The 24,774-nt window shown below is 45.0% G+C and overlaps 1 protein-coding gene across 5 annotated transcripts; it reads left to right on the forward strand.

Moving 5' to 3' along the window:
- On the forward strand, positions 1-23,279 carry BDH2 (3-hydroxybutyrate dehydrogenase 2). 5 transcript variants are annotated; one of them, XM_063310037.1, is made up of 10 exons: positions 1-91; positions 2,129-2,254; positions 4,341-4,419; positions 12,917-13,013; positions 14,072-14,180; positions 14,804-14,864; positions 15,248-15,361; positions 15,607-15,665; positions 17,074-17,166; positions 23,094-23,277. In XM_063310037.1, exons 2-10 carry the CDS (start codon positions 2,183-2,185, stop codon positions 23,145-23,147), a joined length of 738 nt encoding a protein of 245 aa, XP_063166107.1. In that variant the 5' UTR covers positions 1-91; positions 2,129-2,182; the 3' UTR covers positions 23,148-23,277. The 5 variants fall into 5 exon arrangements, with proteins under 5 accessions (XP_063166107.1, XP_063166109.1, XP_063166110.1 ...); XM_063310039.1 differs by lacking the exon at positions 17,074-17,166 and having other exon boundaries at positions 23,094-23,279; XM_063310040.1 differs by lacking the exon at positions 15,248-15,361 and having other exon boundaries at positions 23,094-23,279.
- The last annotated feature ends 1,495 nt before the right edge of the window (positions 23,280-24,774 follow it).

A 24,774-nucleotide genomic window follows, 5' to 3' on the forward strand; every position in this document is an offset into this window, starting at 1 on the left:
ATAATCTGCCACTTACTTCACTACAAATCCCACCATGCTTCAGAAAAGAGGAGGCTGCCTCTGGGGTCACAGTCCTTGCTGGATTCCTGCGGTGAGTTTCTTCATTGCATTCATTTTGTGTTGATTTTTAGTGCTAAGAGGCTCTATGAGAAGCAAGCGGGAGTAATTTGGCTACAGATTTTTATTTTTTTGTACCTCCTGGGAATAGTTTGAATGAATTTTAACTGCATTATGTTTTTACCATGTAAGATATTGGAAGCCAAAGCAAACAGCTCCACCCATGCTTCATTATGTCTAGCTACAAGTTTTCTCCGAACAGCTGATGGAAACCTACATCTTGTTTCCAGCCTTGTGAGAAAAATTCCAAAAGATTAAGGTTCCACAGTGGATTGTGTCATGCCATCAAGGACTAGTGGATATTTAAGTCCCTGTGTGCTCTTTTAAAGGGGCAAGCAAAATGCAAGCGGTTTATAGCTATGTTTGTGCAACACATTGCCACACTGATAACCAAAGCATGGTCTATTGTTCAGTCCAATTTACTGTGTTTGCTTGATATGCTGAATCATAAGCTAACCAAAGAGTTAACCAAAGAATTAGCATGAAATTTTAGTATTATACAAGTTTAGCTTGCTTCAGCCTGGTGCCACCAGATGTGTTGGACTTCAGTTTCTATAATGGTCATGCTTGTTAAGGATTTAATGGGAGTGGAAGTCTGGAGGACACCAGATCAGAGAAGATTGTGGAAATATTGACACATTAGTTTGTATTTCTTGGCTGGTCCTGGGATATGGACACAGCATTTGAGAGAGTTAATATTTTTATTTTATAAGCATTGATTCATTAAAGTCTTTAAATGCCTTTAATTAATGGTATTGTGTAGCCGGCCAGTATTCATAAAAGTAACAGCCACCTTCCTTCATCTCAAGCAAGATCAATATTGGGAAAGGAATGACTTTAGTCATATGAAGCAAAGGCAGATGTCCCAGCCCTTCTCTCTCCAGGATAGGAAATGGCTTTGTTCTTTTAAAACCAGAGGTAGAATTTAAGAGTAGATGTTTCTTCCTTATGGAAAATAATGTCATTATCAGTTTTTCTTGTACTGCCTCATTCTTTAAACTAATAAATCCTCATCCTTCCTTCTCAGCTGAAGAGTAACCATTCCTTTCACTCTTTGTTCAAGAACTGTTACAAATATTTGAGAAGCTGCTTTCAGTAAGGAAGACAAACACACCATAACACTGCAGGTCACAATTATGGTATACGATGTCTGTGTTCACTTTTGCTTCTTAGGAACAGTTTTTATTTCGTTTTGTACCATTTTCAAGGTCTCAAGTCAGCCAAATACAAACTTTTGATTTAGAGCAGTGTTTTTCAAACTTGGCAACTTTAAGATGTGTGGGCTTCAACTCCCAGAATTCCCCAGCCAGCATGCACATTTTAAAGTTTCCAAGTTTGAAAAACACTGATTTAGAGGAAGGATTAGATTAGTTAGAGATCCCTCTTTAAAATCCTTGCCAAATTCTTGATAAAAGGTCTTGATAACTCCTCACTCAGTGAGTGTAAAAGGGCTTCTTGGGGCTAACTATAGACTAAAGAGTGGGCTCATCTGCTTCGTGTATGAAAAGGTGTAGGTTATGGAGTTAAATAATTAAGTACAGACAGTCCTCTACTTCCGAATTTATGAGTTATGAATTTTCAGCAATACGGACAAACCTGTCTGCAACTCCAACCTAGAAGGTCCAAGAAGGCAAGAGAAGGTGGGAAAGGGTTAGTTTACAGTATGCCGTATACATACCCTTGACAGCACCATTGCGCATTGTTTTTGTACTTGGTTGGACTTAACAAACAAAATGAACTTACAAACAGCCTCTTAGAATGTAACCTGTTTGTAACTAGAGGACTGTCTGTAACCCATTCTCAGACTCATAAAATTCAAATAATGTGCAGATAAATGAAGATCTGGTTTGTTAATGGGGAAGCAGTCTTGCCACATTATCCCTCTAATGAATTTGTTCTGTACATTAAGCTCTAAAGTCAGCTTTATAAACATGAGAGGTACAAAAGAAGCATGGAGATCTATTGGGTTACTTTACAAATGGCAATATAACTAACATATGTTATCTTGCAGCTGTAATCAACACCAATCCGTAAGGCCCTGCAACTGATTGGAACCACCTTTAAAATGGGGCGGCTTGACGGGAAGGTAATAGTACTCTCTGCTGCAGCTCAAGGAATTGGTCAAGCTGTGGCTAAAGTAAGTGCAGGATTATTTATTGGATATCCTTGTAGGGTTGTGCAATTGATTCTGTAAGTTTCAGGTACAACTGTACCTTTGCTTTAAGTGTGGGAGCCAAAGGCTATGTACTGGAGGGAGTGGGATAAAATAAAAACCTGAAGAGAAAGGAGTTAATATGTGTTACATACATCAGATGCCAACGTTTCATGATCTTGGCTGATCTAGAAAAAAGCTAAGCTGGATCAGACCTGGTTAGGACTTGGATGGGAGACTACCAAGAAATCCCTGGGCAGTAAGCTAGAATCAAAGTTCAAAAACAAGTCTCAGAAGAAGGCAATGGCAAATCACTTCCATATTGTTGCAAAAGAAAACTGTGCACATGTCCATATATAGACACCAGAAGCAATCTTCATCTAGAGATATTACAAATGGTGTAACATATTTGTAAGTTCGCTCTCTTTGAAATCAAATGTATTGTGTGTTTGTGTTCTTTTATTTAAGAGGTGGGTATTTCAAGAATCATACAAAAGTCAGTCCTAATTTTAAAAATAGGGCAACTTATACAGGGGAAAATATGATCTTGGTTTGTTCCATTTATACATATTCCACTTCCCTCTCTTGGAAGAGACTTGCATGAACTTTTAAAAGTAAATAGTATAATGTAAGAAATAATATTTATTAAGAGAGCCAGTTTGGTCTAGCGGTTAAGGCAATGGGCTAGAAACCAGGAGGCTGTGAGTTCTAGTCCCACCTTAGGCATGAAAGCCGGCTGAGTGACCTTGGGCCAGTCACTCTCTCAGCCCAACTCACCTCACAGGCTTGTTGTGGGGAAAATAGGAGGAGGAAGAAGTATTTGGTATGTTAGCTGCCTTGGGTTATTTATAAAAATAATAAAGGCAGGATAGAAAGTAAATAAATAAAAATAAAATAAAATAAATATATTTAGCTAGGATTTGCAATAAAAATCCATGAGCTAGCTAGCCAGCTGGCTACAGCTTCTTCCAGAAAACTACATTCCATTCCTGTTCCCATAATGTTTCATTTTGTTATCCCTCCCCTAGATGCACACTGATGACTAGGGATTAGGAGGAGGAATTTTAAGATTATTTTTTTCCTATACGTTTTTCTATTTTTGCAAACCTTCAGTATCCTCCAAATATTTATTTATTTATTCAGTCTGTATGGCTGCCCATCTCAACAAGTGACTCTGGGTGGTGAACTTATCTTAAAATAAAATTAAAAACAATTCCCATCATAAATACAAAAATTAAAATACATAGCAGCCGAGGAAGATGTCACAATTGACAGTTGTTAGCACAACCAGGAGATGGGACCCTTCACACACTTGGGGCCTCAGTCCAGGGCACATACAAATATGCTAGTATTTCCCACTTTGGGGGCTAAATATCATCCCATCACAGCTCATACCTGATTTTACTATATCATGTGAATCTTTTTTTTCAGCTAATATATTTTGGTTTGTCTTCTGAATATGAAAGTTAAAGTGTAGTAAGTCTTTTCATTTGATGTGGAAAGTCACACGTTTTCCCAAGTAGATTGTTAGTTCACAGGAGGGCTTGCAGAAGATAATATGGTTCTGTCCTGGAACACAAATCATTTTCTTAGCTGTTTTAGAAATTTTCACTGACAATGAAGATGCTGTGGTACTTAGAAATATGTATCAGAAATAGCAGTTTCAGAGTTGCCAGAATATCACTAGAAGAATTTAGTTCCTAACCAGTTTTGTAGGCATAATTCTCTATATTCTTGCTGTGTTGTTGTAACTTCTGTTGTTGGTACTATTGTGTTATTGTTACTACTGTTGTTGCTTGTAAGCCATTCTTCCACTGGAGCCCAGAGCAATGCACAGAAGAACATGATAATAAATAACAATTTAAAGTAAACACAACAAAAATAATTAACATGCTGCTTTTAGCTGTACAGCTATAAAATTGTTTATAAAAATGAATATATATATATATACACACACGCATACACACAACGACAAAGAATAATTAGCCAATTCTCAGTGACAGGCGGGATAGGAGAGTGCATGATTCGCTGTGCTGAGGTATATTGACTCTGGATATGCTTGCTTTTAAAGGCTTTTGCAAAAGAAGGAGCTCAAGTTATTGCTACAGATATCAATGCATCCAAACTTCGAGAACTGGAAAGCTGTCCAGGTATTCCTTGAATTATTTAGAACCAGAGCTTACCAAAGTGCATTATGTGATCCCTCATTCTTGTGGGGGTCCCATCTCCAGTCCACCACCCACAGAAGGCAAGCAGAGAGCTGCTGTTATGTTTTGTAGTCCCTATTGCTTATCTGTCGTAAGAACTGGTTGCCCTTTCTCATACTGTATATCAGGTTCTCTCCTCCGGGTAGAAGATTCAGCAAGGCAGTGAGCAGAGAAAGCAAAGGGGCTGCCATGGCCTGCTCAGTTGCTGTCTCTGCTCTCTAATAACTCTAATAAACAGTGAGGGATGGCCAGAAGGCCTACGTGGAAGGCAGCTATGCAAATAAGAACCTCTGGCAGCTTCTGCTCATAGATCTCCTTGCTATCTTGAGAGGACATATGAGCAGCTGTCAAAGGTTGTGAGGCTGTTCTGCCTTTTTACCTCGGCACCTTCCAGATGTGTGGACTTGAAATCCCAGAATTCTCAGCAGTGGTTATGCTGACTGGGAATAAATGAACACTCCCAAAGTCCTAGATCTCAGCAATTGCCAGGTATCATTTTGGGGGATTGTGAGACCCAGTTCAGGTTACTTTAATTGCATAGATCGTTTCAATTTAAATTTCCAATATTGTGCTCATTTGGGAGTGCTGCCAAGGCTCGCTTCCAGCTATATAGGTGTCAGCTCTATCTGTACCATGAATCTTTCTTCATTTGCCTCTGATTTTTCCAGAAATTCCTTCTCTTTCCTAGAGCCTCAAGCATGTTCCAGTGTAGTTAACCGGAATGCATTCAGAACAGACTTCAGTTTTTAACTGAATTTAAGATTTAATATCCCATTTTCTCATCAGTGTTATTCAACAAAAAAGGCTTTTATTCAGACAGCTGGGTGTGGTCCAATTATTTTTGTCTTTGATCTTCAGTTGTACATTTTTCAATTAAGTCAGAAAATTATTCAGAAAATTATTCACAGTGATTCAGTGGAAGATGCAAATGTGTTGTCCATGACTCTGTGTCATAACTGCTGGAATATAAAATGTTTATACCATTGCAGTGTTACTCAGCAAACAAATAATTTGTAACTCAGATTTATAATGTAAACTTATTACTGTGAACAGACCAGCCTTAATTTTTATGATGTATTGTGTATGCTTTCAAAGAAGCTAACATCGCATGTAGACAATCCCATAAAAAAATTGACCAGTACAATAGAAACCCCTCCATGGGTAAATGAATGTTGAGGGCTATGTCAGGCTAAAGCCTATAGGTTGCATTTCTTCATAATGCCAAGAAGGAGAACTAGCATCAGTAGCATTTGGTTTCTCTGTGTAGAGCTACTCCATATGATTAGGATGTATGTGCAGTTCTGCTCTACACTCATTCATTCATTCTGACGTTGTGCAGTGTGCTGATGTCAAGAGACAACTTTTTTTTTCCTTCTCTCTTGCTTGCTTCAGGAGTTCGCCCAAATGTTTGACTGCCAACTGGAGAGAGTTCTGAAAATGCTGACCCCAATTCTTATGTCTCCAGAAGATACCTGCCCCCAAGAATTCTCTTTCATTAGATAAAGCAAACACCTTGGTTGCTAGATGGTAGAGGGCAGAAGTGACATCTCCCAGCTGTTCCCCTTCTTTTTGGGACAGAAAGAGAAATAGGTCACTTTGCATGTTCTGTGTTTCTGAACCATCCTTAGGAATCTTGCTGGTTCTGCAAGAGGTAACTCGTTGTCATGAGTGCCGTTGAGCTAAAGTCATCAGCGCAATGGCACTCATGACAATGACAAGGAAATAGGTGAAGGGGTACAAGTTAAGTAGCCATCAACCCACAACGACTAACGGCTAACAAACAATAGCTAAACGGATCACGGAGCCACCCAAGCCATCAGCGGCAATACAACGGGGATCGCCCAGCTGAAAGCAATCAGCAGAAGAATGAAAACCTGAGGATGGGCGATCCTGGAAACCCTCAACCAATGGCAGGGCAACGCATGGGACAAAGGGGGGTGACGTGACCGAGAGCGAGGGGGCGCTGACCGGCGCGGGGTATTTAAACCCCGCACCGGCGCGCTCCTGTCACTCTCAGCTTTTTTCTACCAACGTTGTACCTACCCTGAAATAAACCAGAGCCTGCTTTGCAAACCAGTGTCTGAACGTTATTCAGAGGTAGGCAGCGCATGACATAAAGCTGAGAGTCATAAACTCAGCCTCGCCGAGCCCCACCGGACGACAACGAGCCGCGGGAGGAGTAGACGGCGAGAAGACCAGCAAGATGAGGCCGGAACGACGCGGGCAAGGAGGGCGAGCCGCGCGGCAAGAGACAGAGGAGGACCGACCGAGGCCAGAGGCACCGCGGACTCCCGGAGCCATGGACGCCCACCCCACCCGACCCGAGCCTCAGCTCCAACCCCAAGGGGAGATGGCGACGGAGGCAACCCGACCGCGGGAGGGAGCAGCACGACTTCCGAAACCAGCGGAGGACCCCGCGCCCCACATCGCACCCCAGCAACGGGCGTGGAGCGACAGCCCCACGATGCTCGACACGGAGGAGGACGACGGAGACACCCATCAGACGGAGGAGGAAGCGGACCCGCGGCGGAGGGACGATGAACCCCACCGGCAACCCACCCCCGAGGACGCGCCAACGGAACCGGCCCCAGCGGTGGCGCGGGCTGTGGACGAGGAGGCACGAGCTGAACTCGCGGCCATGCGGGCTCAGCTGACGGAACTCCGGACCATGCTCCAGGCGCTCATGCCCCCCGCGCCACCCAACGACGTCCCCGCACAAGCCCACACTCCGAGCGAAGCACCGAACCCACACGGGCCAGCGGAGAGCCAGCAGACGGCACAGGCGGCCGACACCACACCCCGGGAAGCGAGAGGCGGGGCCGCACAAAACGCCCGGGCCCCAAAGGACTTCCCCATCTTCTTCGATGGGACCCCCTCAAAACTCTCGTTTTTCGTGACCAACGCTAGGGAGTTCATGGGGAGGCACGGACACTCCTATGACTCCGAGGCCGACAAGATCGCCGCCGTGGCGATCAAACTCCAAGACAGGGCGGCGGACTGGTACGTCCAACTGTACGAGTCCAGCTCCCCCGCCCTCGCCACCTTCCCTGCTTTCATCAAAGAGATGAAAACCTACTTCGAAGACCCCCTAGCTAAAGTACGGGCGAAAAGCGCACTCCAGAGACTTAAACAGGGCACACGCACGGTCCCTGACTACGCCCTGGAGTTCAAAGCCCTCGCGGGAAAGGTCTGCGACTGGTCTGAGACCACCCTGCTAGAAATCTTCAAAAGGGGGCTCAACCGCGACGTTCTCCAATGGGCCCTCTACCGCGACGACCCAGAAACGTTACACGGGTGGATCCACCTCGCGGGGAAAGCCGAACACGCGCACCGCACCTTCCTGATGACAACCACGGAAGACACAAACTATGTCGGGAAAAAGGTACCCGCACCACACGGGGGGATGGCCGGCCCCATATACCCAAAAAAGAAGTTCAACCGGGAGCCCTGCGGGAGGTGTGGCAAATTAGGGCACAAGACGGCGGATTGCTTCGCCAACCGACCGCCGACCAGCGCGCCCAAGCCCGCCCCGAAAATTAGCCCCAAACCACCCAACCCGGGGCCGCCCCCTCACCGCCGAATGACCGTGGCCACAGCGACACCGGAAGAGGGCTGGGACGCTTACTGGGGGGAAGAGGACAATACCGACCCCGACCAGCCGGCGGGAAATGCTCCCCGCTTGCTCTGAGACGCGTGGCGAGGCAGGCGGTGGGACAGCAACGCGGACCACCTCAACGAAACGACAAAAGCTCCGTAATATTGGCAGCAATTCAACTCTCTGCCGGCAACGGAGCCACCACGGCCGCGGCACTAGTGGACTCGGGGTGCTCAAAAAACCTCATCCACCCCGACCTAGTCGCCAAACTCGACCTCCGCTGCTTCCCCCTCCCCACGCCGCTGGCATTCCACCAGCTGGACGGCTCTACAGCGGGAGGGAAACCAGCCACGCTACAAACCGAGCCGGTCACCCTGCAAATGGGCACTCACACCGAGCGCACATCGTTCGTAGTCACGCCCATCGGACGGCCCATTGCAGTCCTGGGGATGCCATGGCTCGCGAAAAACAACCCGCGGATCAACTGGGCGACCCGCACCTTCACATTCGGCGACGGCGAGTATCGAGCACCAGTACCAGCTGGCAAAAGCAACCCCACGGTAGGACGAGCGGAGGCGACCACACAAGACAATGCCGCTACCACAGCAGACCTACCAGAACAATACGCCGACTTCTCCGAAGTCTTCGGAGAGGCAGAAGCCGACCAACTACCCCCCCACCGCAAGACGGATTGCCGGATTGACCTACTGCCCGACGTCCCCTTACCTAGACCAAAGATTTATTCGATGACCCCGAAGGAGATGGCAACCCTCCGGGAGTTCATCGATAAAAACCTAGACAGGGGATTCATAGAGCCAGCATGCTCACCGGTCGGAGCCCCCGTCTTATTCCGGGAGAAGAAAGACGGGACCCTACGGCTCTGCACCGACTACCGGGGCCTAAACGCGGCTTCCCTGTCCAACAAATACCCCTTACCCCTGGTGAAGGACATGCTCGCCCACCTGTCCACGGGCAAAGTCTTTTCCAAATTGGACCTTCGCGAGGCGTACTATCGCATCCGAATCAGGGAGGGGGACGAATGGAAGACGGCGTTTAACTGCCCCCTAGGCGCGTTCCAGTATAAGGTACTGCCCTTCGGACTCGCGGGGGCCCCTGGGGTGTTCATGCAGCTCATCAATGAGGTACTGCATGAACATCTGTTTAAAGGGGTCCTGGTCTACATCGACGACGTCCTCATTTACACAAAAACGCACGAGGAACACGTAACCTTAGTCAGGCAAGTCCTCGACAAGCTCAGAAGGGCGCAGCTCTATGCAAAGCCTACAAAGTGCGAGTTTCACAAAGAGCGCCTAGACTATTTGGGGTATCGAATCTCCGGGGACGGCATCGAAATGGACCCCGCAAAAGTCGAAGCGGTGCTAAACTGGGAGCGGCCCCGCAACAGACGGCAACTACAGAGCTTCCTGGGATTCGCGAATTTCTACAGGTCATTCGCCCGGGGGTTCGCTGAGATAGCCCTCCCCTTAACGGACCTCCTCAAAACCAAAGGGGTGGGGGACACCCGACGCGCCAAGAACCCAGGCACAGTGCTGAATTGGACTCCCGCGTGCCAGACCGCATTCGACAAGCTGAAAGCGCTGTTCACGACGGAGCCAATCCTCGCGCACCCGGACCCAGAACGGCCGTTCGTGGTCCAAGCCGACGCCTCAGACTTCTCCCTGGGAGCCATCCTGCTACAAAAAGACTCCACGGGGCTCCTGAAACCATGCGCCTACCTGTCAAGGAAGTTCTCCGAGACAGAGAGGCGATGGCACGTCTGGGAGAAAGAAGCCTTCGCGGTGAAATCGGCACTAGAGACGTGGCGACACCTACTCGAGGGAGCCACCCAACCATTCGAGGTCTGGACGGACCACCGGAACCTCGAGGCCCTACGAACGCCTAGACGCCTTAGCCCAAAACAGGTCCGATGGGCCCAATTCTTCAGCCGCTTTGATTTCCAACTGAAGTTCATGCCGGGTAAGAAGAACTTCCTGGCCGACGCCCTCTCCCGGCTGCCCCAAGACGAAGAGCCCGCCCCAGACACCATTGGGACGGTCCTATCCGCCTCGCAACTGGGGATGGCCGTGACCACCCGAAGCGGCGCACGGAGGCAGCTCGACGCTACGGCGCAGCCGACGGCGGGACAACCGGCGACGGAAAGAAGCCAACCGCAACTACCAGGGGGAATGCGCAAGGACCTCGCCGCCGCCCTCAAAACCGACCCCTGGTTCCTGGCAAACCCCGACAAGGTAACGATGGCGCAAGACCTAGCATGGGGGGAAGGCAGAATCTACGTCCCGGACTCGCAACGCCAGGCGATCTTGCATAGGTCACACGACGCCAAGCAAGCGGGACACTTTGGGTTCCTCAAGACCCTACACCTCACACGGCGCCAATTCTGGTGGCCCGCGCTCAGGCGAGACGTAAAAACCTACGTGGCGTCCTGCCCAACGTGCGCTAGGGCCAAACGGGCACCAGGCAAACCCGCGGGGCTACTGCAACGGGTGGCAGAACCCTCCCGCCCATGGGAGGAAATCTCTATGGATTTTATAGTGGACCTCCCACCCAGCCAGAAGAAAACGGCTATTTGGGTGGTGAAGGACTACTTCTCAAAGCAGGCCCACTTCATCCCCTGCACGTCGGTCCCATCCTCACAACAACTAGCCAAACTCTTCCTCATCCACGTGTACAGGCTACACGGATGTCCCGCACGCGTGGTGACCGACAGGGGCACACAGTTCACCTCCAAATTCTGGAGGGCCTTCCTGAAGCTGACGGGGACCCAACAGGCCCTATCTACGGCTTGGCATCCGCAGACGGACGGAGCCACTGAGGTTCTTAATGCCACCTTAGAGCAATTTATACGATCATATACGAACTACCACCAAGACGACTGGGCTGAACTGCTCCCGTTCGCCGAAGTCGCATACAATAACGCCGTCCACACGAGCACGGGGAAAACCCCGTTCGAAGTAGTCTCGGGGCGCGACTTCGTCCCCATCCCGGAGCTACCTCAACCCCCGGAACCCCAGGTGGACGCCAGCGACTGGGGACGGAAGATCGCGGAAGCATGGCCAGTAATCACGGCGGCGCTAAAGGAGGCACAGGCTGCTTACAAAGAGCAGGCCGACAAGCACCGGCGCCTACAACCGACGTTCCAGGCGGGGGATATGGCCTATCTCTCCACCAAGTTCCTAAAGTCAACCCAACCCTCGAAAAAACTGGGGCCTAAGTACATCGGGCCGTTCCGAGTCACGCAAATAGTGAACCCGGTAGCAATACGCCTGGACCTGCCACACAACCTCCGGAGGCTCCACCCGGTGTTCCACACCAGCCTCCTAAAACCGGCAACCACCTCCCGATGGCACCCAAGCACGCCACAGCCCGCACCGCTCATGATCGACGGGCAACACCACTTCGAGATAAGGGACATCCTCGACTCCCGCAAGCAACGAGGAACCCTACACTATCTGGTCAGGTGGAAACACTTCCCCCACCCGGAATGGGTGGCGGCGCACAACGTTAACGCGCCTGACCTGACCAGAGCATTTCACCGGGCATACCCCGACAAACCGCAACCAAGGTCAGCAAAACCAAACCCCCCGCCGCAGGCCTCCCCCCGCCTCCCGTGCCCCAAGGGAAAGGGCCCCCCCCAAGCCCGCGACTTGGGTGGACCTTCCCCCCCCCGGGACTCACTCCCCCCGCCCCGGGCCCACGGGGTGGTGACAAACGATCGCCAGCACCCTCCCCCCGCCCCCCGGCCGCGGGGGAGTGGCAAGCAAGCCAACAGGGCAACCTGGGGGCAACGCCCAAGAGACACAACAAAGGCGACGCACTCTAAATAAGAAAAGAAGGGCCCTACCTGGAGCTGAGAAGCACCCGACCAGCCACGCCTCTCGCCTCGCCGAACTGAGCCAAACAAACAGGGTGCGGCTGGAGCATGCGCACGCCAGGTCAGAACCCGAGCGGGCGCACCATGGACACACCCTGGGAAGGCACGTGGTAGAGGGAGGAGCAAAGGGAGGGGCGACAACTACTCCGGCGGGAACTTTGAAAAAAAAAAAAAAAAAAAGGGCCTTTTGACAGCTCCATGGGGAAAACCCAAAAACCCGGGGGAGAACACTATTCGGAAAGGGGGCAGTATGTCATGAGTGCCGTTGAGCTAAAGTCATCAGCGCAATGGCACTCATGACAATGACAAGGAAATAGGTGAAGGGGTACAAGTTAAGTAGCCATCAACCCACAACGACTAACGGCTAACAAACAATAGCTAAACGGATCACGGAGCCACCCAAGCCATCAGCGGCAATACAACGGGGATCGCCCAGCTGAAAGCAATCAGCAGAAGAATGAAAACCTGAGGATGGGCGATCCTGGAAACCCTCAACCAATGGCAGGGCAACGCATGGGACAAAGGGGGGTGACGTGACCGAGAGCGAGGGGGCGCTGACCGGCGCGGGGTATTTAAACCCCGCACCGGCGCGCTCCTGTCACTCTCAGCTTTTTTCTACCAACGTTGTACCTACCCTGAAATAAACCAGAGCCTGCTTTGCAAACCAGTGTCTGAACGTTATTCAGAGGTAGGCAGCGCATGACACTCGTGAGGGTACCATCTTGTTTTTTTTCTCTCAGGCAGCAGGATATTTTGAATTGGTTCTGTCTGTCCCCTTCTTCTGTGACCTTGCCTTGCTAAGATGGCATTGGCCAAAAAGAAGTTTTTATCCTTATTTGAATGCAAGTTGAACTTGCCCATTTTCACCATTTGTAATATGGATGTTTTTTTTTTAATTGTGAGAACATTACACACATTCATCACAGTATATATTATGTTAATCTCCACAACAGGCATTCAGATTCAGGTGCTAGATGTCACCAACAAAGGGCAAATTGAAAAACTGGCCAAGGAGATGAAGAGAATCGACGTTTTGTGCAATATTGCAGGGTAAAACATTAGCAGATGTTTAGCTGTTATTTCTAATCTTTCTGCTTTCTGAAATCAGGCTTTTGTTTCTGCTGAAGTTATTAATAATCTAAATCAAAGATGATTGGGCAATGCAGGGTAAATGAGCAACAGCAAGTTGGTCCCATCAACTGTAATCTTCTTGACTCTGCCTATGATGATGTTCTTCCATCTCACCAGCCCAGATGGGCACCAATCCCTGTTAATATTAATCCTTGCTTCTGCCAGTGTAGAAGCATTGGGTGTGTCCATACCATCTACTACAAGTCATTTCCTTTTATACTTGACTACTCTGAGAGTCACATGCAGAGGTGACTTGCCTTTCGTATTGTAGTATTGAACACATTGTGCTGTCTGCAATCCCATTCAAAATGTTGCTTCAATTTGGGTTGTTAAATTCATCTGATTTGAAGTCGCACTTTGATTTGGAAAAGCTGTTCTGCTTTGAACTGCCACATTGAAGTGGGTTTGCTTCATGGGTCTTTTACACGTGTGCATACGTTAGGTTCTTTGATCAAGATGGCATGGAAGGCTAATGAAACTTTTACCTAATGATTCACTTTCGAGTAGTGCATCATTCAAAACCTTGTTGAACTGAAGTATCACTCCAAAGCTCTGGACAACCTGCATAAAAACAAGAAAAAGAGGCAGTTTGATTAGTAGAATGGAAAAAGAGATTCTTAAACCCTTCCTTACTGCCATAGTCCCAAGGTTTCCTGTGAGCAAAGTTGTCTCCCATAATTAATTGAATCTTTACTAGACACCATGACACCTCTGCGGTTCCAATTTTGTGCCAGTGTGTTTGCCAATGCATACAAATGTATTTCTCAAAAAATTAAAATGTGGTTGCCTACTTTGTGGATCATGTGTGTTGTGCAAACTCAGCCATCATCTTTGTAGTTCTGAAACAACAGTCATGATTTTAGTGTAAAAGGGCTTGGCCCTGACCATCTATAATTTATGGTTTTATCCTGTCTCCTTGACAATCTCAGCTTAAATGCTCCAGAGAGTAAGCATTTTTGTTGTGTCTTTTGCTATAGTTTTGTTCATCATGGGACCATTTTGGACTGTGCGGAAGAAGACTGGGCATACACAATGGATGTCAATGTTCGTAGCATGTATCTCATGATCAAAACATTCCTGCCTAAGGTAAGATTGAGTTTCCTTCTCAGGTCTGTAGAGGAACTGAGTAAGATGAGAAGAAATAATGTTTAATATTTGGAAGTTGAAAAAGTTCTCAAACCATTTCATATGCATTATCTGTTCAGAGGTGGGCAACCTTGGTGGGTTGTAGGCACATCTAGAATCCTTACAATAATCCTGTAAGGCAGCAGTAGCTGGTACCTTTCATATTTTTGGTCCACAAATCTCATAATCTGTTGCAATTGGCCATGGTGGCTGGAGCTAATAGAAGGCTGATGTCAAAAATGTAATTGTTGCCACAGAAGTTTATGCGATTAGGCCAAAAACATATGTTAGTCATCCTGAGCCTGGAATCTCATATATTTTCAACTACAAACCTCATAATTCTCAACCAAAATGATGTCTGAGAATTATATAATTTGTAGTTGGACATTTCAGATTATACCCAATTGGGAAAAACTTGCCTTTGTGTCAGACATTTGTTGTTCCTTCTATGATCCTTGTGCATGAAGATTTAAAAACAAGTCATTCTTCAGATTTAATAGTACTTTTAAATCTCTAGTTGTAAATCCATTTTTTTAAATAAGACACATAACATTACAGCATTTAACATTTCAATTTTTGAACAGATGCTTGAGCAGAAATCTGGTAACATTATCAACATGTCTTCTGTGGCATCCAGTATCAAAGGTTAGTAGCTGATAACAACTGGTTCTAGCTAGCATGGAAGTTGGAGCAGAACAAATCTGCTGAAAAAAATGGACAACGAAGTGTATAGTTAACAGCTGTATGTATACAGAATGGTTCCCCCTACCCAAATTAAGAGGAAATAAGAGAAAACAAATAGGAGGGAATATGTCCATATAATCAAAACTCAAAAATATGTATCAAGGAGAGAATTGATCCATGTACAACATATTCCTTATAAAAGATAACCGAACAGAAGTCTGGAGCAGCTCAAGACTATTCAGAAGAGCTACTATGAAGGTGGGGCCAATACTGAAGTGGAACATGACCCCTTTTCATTATATAGTATGATTTAGTTATCTGATTGCTAATCTTATCTCCCTCAGGGGTTCCCAATAGATGTGTCTATAGTACTTCAAAAGCAGCAGTTATTGGTCTCACCAAGTCTGTAGCTGCTGACTTCATTGAAAAAGGAATCCGATGCAACTGTGTTTGTCCTGGTATGTAATATTCTGCAGTCTCTGTTTTGGTTTTTTGCCCTTCAGAATTTATGCAAAAGAATTCAAACCAAGCTCAAAGGTGAAGAACTTTACTATCTAAGGGATTATGTGCTTGTGATGTACCAGCTACATTTACTTTACAATACTAAATATTTTTCAGTCAAATATCTAATCAGAAAAAGACCCATCTCTGTTTATGATCAGCATGGTGACATTTTTAATTAAATGTTTGCATATGTTTACAGGCACTGTTGACACTCCTTCTCTGAGGGAAAGAATCCAAGCAAGACCTGATCCAGAACAGGTATATAACCCATTTTATTATAATACACAAGTACACAATGAGGGATCATGTACATAGCAGCGAGTTCTTTAAGACTTGTTTCCCAAATCTTTGGGGGAATTTTTGCTGGAAAAGTTCCTATGCAGAAACACTGTGTTACCATTCAGTGGGACATTTGAAAAGGTGAAAAAAGTGCAATTAGAAAGATAAATAGGACAATTCAAAACTCTTTCCTTAATTATATACCTGATTGTAAGCCACCATGAACCCACATATATTTAGTAACATATAAATGCAATAAAGAAATAAACTTCACTTTATACTCTTCCTGGTATTTTTTTCTAGATTTTCTAATAAGCCAAATATATACTGTAGGTTATTGCTGATGATGAGTTGACAATCAGCCTTTTGGTGGCCACAGAGGAAGAGCTCAGGAGGACTACGGCAAAGCCTCAGCGAAATGTGTGTGTTGCCTTTCCTGGTATAAAGAAAAAAATTATTTGCTTGAGGTGCCACTACATATCTGTACAGTATGTTTGTAATAGTTCTGTCTTCATCTGAGATCAAATTCCCATATTGTGATGGCAGTAGAGATGTCTTCTTCTGTTGTAGGACCTCATGGAGTCCTACTAGACTAACTGTACCATTAGAATGAAGTGGCCGCCTCAGTAAGCTGACTTTGAAGTATCATGAAAAGCTGAGCAAATTATTACTACCATTTCATTCTCAAGAGGCTGCGCTAATGGCGTTTTTTCCCTCAAGTGCCAAAATAAGCTAGATAACTTTTGAAAGCGTTTTTCTCTGTGGAATTTCCTCTCAAAGGATGTATGATTGGCCCTTTTAGTCTCTTGGGATATACAAAACAGGCACTAGAGACCTGTTCCATTTCAATTAGTTTTTAATTTATGTGGGTTTTATTGGTTATGCTAACTATTTGCTGCTGTGGTTGGTGATAACATTATTGTATACTTGCTCTTTTTAGATCTTATGGTTCTTATCTGTGCTATATGATGTATATTATTGCATGCTTAAGAAAATTATTCAGAAAGGCAGCTGGAAAATGTTTAAAATAAATATATCTTGAATTTTGGGGGATGCAACTGCTATTTTGTGTGCTATTTCAGTTAGCAAATTATTGCAGGCTGGAAGTGGATAGTGTTTATTCTTTCAACCAAAGAACAAACGTGCCAAATGCCCCATACAATATTTTACAGTAATTGAACTGTGTTAATTTGCCTTCTAGGTTTTGTAGGTATCCTTCTACCTTTTCTGAGTAATATCTCAGAATCAACATAAAGTTTTGACACACATCAGACCATTTGAAGGGGGTGCTGGAATGCTGATTTGTGGCCTTTGATGATGAAAAATCAGAAGCAACCTAACTCTGGGGCTGAATATTTATTGCCAATGGCATTTTTTTTACCTCTAGGCACTAAAAGATTTTCTCGCCAGGCAGAAGATGGGCAGATTGGCTACCGCTGAGGAAATTGCCCACCTCTTTGTATATCTGGCTTCTGATGAAGTAAGTTCCTTGGATCAGCCACATGTTGTTTGAAATAGGACCTTCTTGGTGTTTAAGAAATTGCTGCTAAAATGGGAATGTTAAAAGAACAATACCATTCTGAGATACAAATGTATAAATAATACTTTTATAGATAACTGCAAATACGTGCAGTGGAATCTTAATCTCAAATTATAATTGTTCCACCATTAGTTAAGACCCAGTTTGTTTTAGAGTTTCTTTCTTAAATATTTACTCTCATTCTCCTGTTTTTGGTGGGTCAAGGATAGGGAACCAAGAGTATGGAATCTGAAGCCATCTACTTCCAGGCACTGCTGAGCTAGAGCTTCTGGCAGTCCCAGATGATATGGCCAATTGTGAAGGGTGCTGGGGAATAGGGGTATTTGCAGAGTGTGATCAAAAGTCAAGATGGCAGCCATGATAGTGTGAAGCTCCACCTTGTTTTTATGTTCACTATTTTGACCACACCTTGCAAAGACGCCTTCTGGGAATGTATTTAGAATCCTCAAGAGTCACAAGTTTCCCACTCCTAACTTAATGCCAGATTTAAAATTTAAAAGACTGTTAATACAATTAGCAGTTGTGTAAATGTTTTTTTTTTAAACTTTAATAGTAGGCACAAAGTCACCAGTTCAGACTGAGGCCTCTAATAGCATGATGATTGAATGGGTTTTGCCACAGCAATCTTGATCCCCACTGATGTATTGTAGGAGAAGAACAGTCCCATTTAAGAAATGCACATGACTGCATGTCCAGTAATCCCCGCAACATCCGAAAATAGTTCCATATTACTTTTAGAAGATTAAGCAAGTGTGATATGGTCAAGGATGCATCCTGGCATTATATTGATAGGAAAATCATGTGCCGTAAGGAATGTTACAGCCATAGTGAACTTCAGCCCTTATTTCCATGAAGCATAAATCAGGCTCTGTGTGGTAAATGTGCCATTGGAAACATATTTATTGCCACAATGAATACTGTGCAAAATGGTTTATTAAAGAAAGGACATGTGTTCTTCAGTCATATAGGCTTGCCCATTGTGGCAATAGCTTGCTGCTCATTTCAAAATCTGTTGATAAAAGTGTTTATCAAATACTCTACATTCTAAGGCAGTGTTTCTCAACCTTGGCAACTTTAAGATGTGTGGACATCAACTCCCAGAATTCCCTAGCTAGCATGGGGAATTCTGGGAGCTGAAGTCCACACATCTTAAAGTTGCCAAGGTTGAGAAACACTATTCTACATTCTAAGGTGGTTGTGGCCCTGAGTACTCCAAAGCACCTTTGTGCCTTTGAATCCAAAATGCTGTACAGCCTTAAACATGAGACCCTGATCAATTATGCAACAATCTGCCTAAAACCAGCTTGTTCCTCTGCCACGATGCATTTCGAGTCTAACCAGTCTAACAGCTCTGGGTGCAGATGTTTGTCAGAGGTTATACTGCTTGGGTGGTCTCCATTAATTTTCTTAAAAATAGGGATAAATATTGCTGGTCCCAGTCATTTGGAATTCTAGTTGAGCTGTCAGTAGACATCAAGATTGGGCTCCACCACTCAGGATTTTTTAGCCCACCCAGGCAGGGTAGAGACCGCTCTTGATGTTTTACCAGTTTTCAGCTGGTTGATCAGTTTACGTACCTTGAGGCCATGCCAGCTGCCATAGTGAGGGCCCCTCTGTTGCCTATCGAAGTGCACTTCCCATATTGCTGCTGAGATATGACACTCTGCCAGTGATGCTTCATTGTTCAGACAAGCCAAAACCAACCTCCGTAAGAAGATGGAATCAGCAAATTAATTGCTGCAATGAATCCGTTGATGCTTTCCTTTGTGTTGCCAACAGTCTTTTATATTGCCTTTTACACTGGATGATCCCCTGATTGGGGGTATGTATTGAGTTTGCCATATAGGCATAAACTCTATTTCTGTACATTTATTTGTGAACATTTGTCCAGTCTGACAAAAAATGCCAGAAGCAATTTGAGAGCAAAGAGGTCTATTGTTAAAATATAAACAAATGCAGTAAAAACCCTCAACAATCCTCAAGGTTCTCATGCATTTGAGGGAGCTTTCAAAATTCTTATTCTTAGTATTCTCTATGAGGACTAGTGTAATACACTTGGGCACATCTATTTTCTATGTTGTGTTTATGACTCGTTTCTGGAATTAGTAGCCTAGCAGTTTTTATCACCATCTTGGTAAATTGTGCCAATAATTCTTAGAGAGGGAGAGAGAGAGAGAATGAGAGAGAGAGAGTTTGGTGTAGTGGTTGAGGCTAGAAACTGGGAGACCATGAGTTCTAGTCCCACCTTATGCACAAAGCCAATGGGTGACCTTGGGCCAGTCACTTTCTCTCAGCCCTAGGAAGCAGGCAATGGCAAACCGCTTCTGAAAAACCTTGCCAAGAAAACTTCAGGGACTAGTCCAGGCAGTTCCAGGAGTCAACACTGACTTGAAGGCACACACACACAAAAACCGTTCTTATATCAGGCACTGAATCAAACCTCAGTTTATATCCCAGACCAATTTGGATTTGAAAGAAATAAATGTATTAATAGGGAAAGAGAGCTAGAAGAAAATGTTATCAGCTGTCAACACAATTTATTTCACTTCCTTTTACATTTCTAAATAGGGCCCTAGGAACTTTTTCCCACAGATGACTTTGTGACAAAGAACAGAATACTGAGACTCAATGAAATTTAACTTCCTCTTTTACTTAAAATAAGCATTTACAGAAACGAGGTAAAAATCATTTCATAATTACAGTACAAGATGGTCAAAGCTTATCTAAATTTCTTTACGAGATTTCAACCTCCAGCTATACAGTAGATCTTAGCTGAATGCCCAGTTCAGTTAAAGATCCAGAAAAACATGAAGAGAAGTGAGTGCAGGGAAGTTTGAGAAAATTGAACTCAAGTCATAGCAACAGGTAATGATGAAATTCCTTGAAACTTGACAGCAAAACCCCCAGACTTTTTATACCCTCAGGATCCATGTTGGTGATGTCATTTTCTTCTGATTGGTCATTTTCCTTAGCTTTGATTGGAGCTTTTCAAGCCACCTGGAATGTTCTGGAATATTCTAGAACATGCTATCATCTCTAACATGTTTTCAACACATGACTATCAGCGGTTATTTTTGTTAGCTTGACACACATTTGACATTTGATCTCTTTATTAGTATATCTTCTCAACACTCTAGCTCAGTATTTCTCAATCTAGGCAACTTTAAAATGTGTGGACTTCAACTCCCAGAATTCTCCAGACAGCCCTGCTGGCTGGGGAATATTGAAGTCCACACATCTTAAAGTTGCTATATTTGAAAAACACTGCTGCAGCTCATCTGCAGTTCTCTGATGGAGCTTCTATTCAGCATCCTCATCCTGTTACTGCAACTTTTACTGTACCTAAATTAAGCTTGCTTTCTCTGGCAAGGCTAAACTTCTGTGTGAAGCCTGAACTAATCAACTCTGTATAACTTCTCCGGTATGCTACATGAAAGCAAGTATCTAACAGCATTCCTTAAGCAGGATTACAATGGCCAACTAACCTGCATGTATCAGGGGCTCGCTCTCTCTCTCACACACACACACACGTACGCACGCACGCCTTCTTGCCTTGACTCCAAGATGGCCCACTTACCTTCCCTTCTACAGAAGAGACATTCTCACAGTTTCATCTTGTTGCCAGCCTGCTGCTGAGACAGGGTGAAGCCAAATCAAAGTCATTGGGGAGGAAAATCTTTTCCATTGGAAAATGGAAGAAAACCACGTATGTGAACATTCTGTGTCACATGGAAGAGGAACCTGAGGGAGGTCAGCAACCTGCTGGGCTCCAATTGGCCACTGCAGGACAACCTCTCCCATCTGGCCACAGATTTCAGTGCCTCCATGGCTATTTCTGTTTTGGCTGCCAGGGATCAGAACCTCACCTGACAATCAGTTTTCTTTTTAATGGTTCAAGGGAGTATCAGCCTTGTGAAATTCCTTCCCACAAGTAACCTGCACGCAGTTCAGCACTGATTCCCACCATATCAGCCTTCCCACCTGTAACGTGTAACCACTTGCATTCCTACCTAATCCTTCTCCCATCGGCCTGCCTCTCTCCCCCCACCCCTGCCAAGCACAGACCCTTGACCTCCCCTGCCCTCTCCCTTTCCCTGCACCTCCCCTACCTCTGCAGATACTGAAAAGCATTATTGCAGCCCTTGACAGCAGCAGCACAGGTAATTACTACCCTTGGAAGAAACTGCTTGGCTGCTGTTAGAGATTCAGAGGCAGTTTTACTCAGATATGTACTTCCTGCATCACAACCTATTTATATTTTAGTTTCTAGGGCCACCCAATTCATCACCCATTCTCATTTGTATGCCTAATATTTTGGAGTAAGGGTGGCATTCCTTTTTCTTTTTTCTTTTAATGGAGATGAGGAACTAGTAGATGCTTAGTCGGCACAGTGAATGGTGGGGGACGTGGGAACTACAGTTCAGCAACACCTGGAAAGCTAAAGTGTGCTCTACATGGGACTACCCTTGAAGGCTATCCAGAAGCTACAGCTGGTCCAAAATGCAGCCGCACGGGCGATTTTTGGTGCTTCAAGATCAGCATATATAACTCCTCTGCTCTGCGAGCTGCATTGGGTGCCAGTTTGCTTCTGGTCCAATTCAAGGTGTTGGTTATCACCTTTAAAGCCCTACATGGCATGGGACCAGGCTACCTAAGGAACCGTCTCACCCGTTACATCAACCTGTCCCACCCAATCGTGCAGAGAAGGCATGTTACGGACCCCATCCATAAGATAATTCCATCTGGCGGGGTCCAGCAGATGGGCCATCTCTGCAGCAGCTCCCGCCCTTTGGAACATCCTTCCCCCAGAAGTGAGGATAGCCCCCTCCCTCCTGGACTTCAGAAAACAGCTGAAGACCTGGTTTTGCTGCTTTGCCTGGAGTGGGGAGAGGAAGAGCCATTCTTGGGGCTGGTTGGTTCCCTAGTTCTGCCAGGACTGGTTTTATCCCTTATGGGTTGAATTAGATTCACCATTACTTGGATTTCATTACATTTTATATTTATTAATTATTGGTATTATTTATGATTTTATGGAATTTTAAATTGTTTTTATTCCCAGGGTCCCCCGTGTGGGGGAAATGGGTGGTGATAAAAATATGATAAATAAATAAAATAAATAAATAAAGTTGTTTGTTGCAAAAATCACCTAAGAAGATGGAAAATATTCAATTAAAATAAAAGATAATGTAATCAGAATCTAAGTACTGAATTCTCTTATATTGGAAGCAAAATGGAATAGATCACAGCGTTTTTGCCTAGAAGAAGTAGGAACCATTCATCTGGAAGCACTTTTGAAAGGCACCTTATCTGAGGATATCCAGAATCAGGCCAGTTATGATTACTTGAGTCTTTAAGATTGCAGATCCCAAGATGTTAAAGTAACCAATCCTCTTGAAGCTGGGGTTCACACAGGCAAAGTCATGGTTTGTTTAATCACAACTGACTGGGTTCATACAGCAGTAAAATAGAGTTTAAAACCACCACTGGGGTAAGCTGTGCAACAAATTCAACACTTGTTGCCAAGGTTCACACAACCCAGAGGTAATTTCTTCATAGAGACCTGTTACGTCTTCTAAAGTTGTGCCAAAATAAAAGTAATGGGGACAAGCTATACTTCACCTCCGTGATGGTTTGGTGATGCTACAAAAATGCTATAGTTCATTACTGGGTTCAAAACCAACTACAGTCCCATTATCATTGTGTGGAATAAATCTTATTAGTGTTTCCTACTATTACATGAGAAACAAATTCATTTCTGAAGCATTTTAATATTTAACATTTATTTCTGTGATTGCTACTTATCTTCTGAATGCCATGTTTGTTTTTACTTTCTAACTTTGTTCTTATTTTTCCCCCCTAAATTTCAGTCAGCATACATGACTGGCAATGAATGCATCATTGATGGTGGATGGAGTATGTGACCAGTATCTGCAGACATTCTATCTGCAAATTAAAGTGTTCTTGGTATCCCAGAAGATAAAAAGGACAAACTACGTGCATATGTAACAATTGCATCAAATTCATTACTATAATAAAAATCCATATGTGTTGCTAAGTATTTTATAAGGGCTAATCCATCATTCCCTAAAAGACTGTTCACACCGTAGATTTATTGCTCATTTGTTAAGCACTTCTTGTGTCCAGCTTAGTCCAGCCAGTTCTTCTTTCATTGGACTGACATATTTACTACTTCACAAAGAAAATAAGTTGGTTTCCCTCAGTTACGTTTGACTTTTAATGACTTGATGGGCATATCCATGCTTTTTTCCAGACAATGATTTGCCACGGTCATGAGCTATCATGTTTTTTTGACTTCCAAGTCTAGCCCATAGCCCTAGTATTCCTTAGGCGGTCTCCCATCTAAATACTAACCTAGTCATCCAACTCTTAACCAAGCATGACCGTATTTAGCTTCTGAGATCAGTCAAGATCATCCAGATGCTGCCAGCAGTACGACTCTTCTCTCAAGACTGGCAAGATTGACATCAGCCTTACTAGGTAGACCAGGCAGGAAATGTGACCGGATGAGCTCATTCTACTTTATTGTAAAGCTACATTAACAGAATCTTACAAATCTGAAAGAACAATTCTCCCATGGTCTCCCAAGAAACTAGGGAGGGTCCCTTCTGAGCCTCTTGCCCCACTCACTATCCAGCTGTGGGCTATACTGTCTCTTATCTGACTGTTCCATAGGCGGCGTCTCTTGGCCCAGACAGCCTCTTTCCCATATACCATTACAACTCTGCTGGCTGTTTTTACTCTATTGGATTTTATGTTCATGGCCTATATGTCCTCTGAAAGCAAGCATACCAACTTGAAGTCTGAAAAACTTTGGAGTTCATACTTGCTCCCTGTCTATACCATAAGCTGAACTGGCTTATGCTGTTTGTGCCCAGTACCGATGTAGGAAAATTAACAGAGAGAAATGAAAAGCAGCCCACATTCTTTTGTAGCAGATTCCCAGCAGTGACCAAGCAGAGGTGAAAGACACTAACCATCTTTACAAGTAATAAGAGGTGAAAGACACTAACCATCTTTACAAGTAATACATAAGCGGTAGTCGTCGTCTATTTTCATCACAGCATTATATTTGCATTAGAAGTTGCTGTAAGAACTCTTATCACCTTGAGAATGGATGTTCACGTGACGCAAAACGGCAACACGACTTGTTTAATTCTGTCTTGGCTGGATGCGTGAACCCAGCTACCGTGGTTTATAAATAACCGTGTACTGTATGGCTAGCGTGTCATGCCAACCCAGTGATCATGGCTAATGCAACAACCCACGCTGTGCGGAACTGTTGAAGAATGCCATGTGGGTATTCTCTGCGTTTTTCCTCCCCGGCCTTTCATCAACTTTTTTCGTCTCTCAACCGCCGAGCAAACGCGTTCCCTCGCGCGCACTGACGTGGTCTAAAATGGTACAGTCCGCCGGGATTCTTCCATTTTTGGTGCTCCGGGTCCTCCGGGCCGAGCGGTGCGTTTTGGAAAAGGGAAGCGCACCTCTTCCCTCCTTTAACCCGGGCGAGGGAAATCTTCCTCCCTCCGC

This window comes from Candoia aspera, chromosome 8 (genome assembly GCF_035149785.1).
Source record: "Candoia aspera isolate rCanAsp1 chromosome 8, rCanAsp1.hap2, whole genome shotgun sequence".
In the NCBI taxonomy this organism is placed as follows: Eukaryota; Metazoa; Chordata; class Lepidosauria; order Squamata; family Boidae; genus Candoia; species Candoia aspera.

Bases quoted from the DNA above. Each gene is read 5' to 3' on its own strand.
- BDH2 (XM_063310037.1), top strand. From the start codon at position 2,183: ATGGGGCGGCTTGACGGGAAGGTAATAGTACTCTCTGCTGCAGCTCAA. The intron at 14,865-15,247 runs GTTAGTAGCTGA...TATCTCCCTCAG, and splicing joins TGTGGCATCCAGTATCAAAG to GGGTTCCCAATAGATGTGTC. The intron at 15,666-17,073 runs GTATATAACCCA...TTTTACCTCTAG, and splicing joins CAAGACCTGATCCAGAACAG to GCACTAAAAGATTTTCTCGC.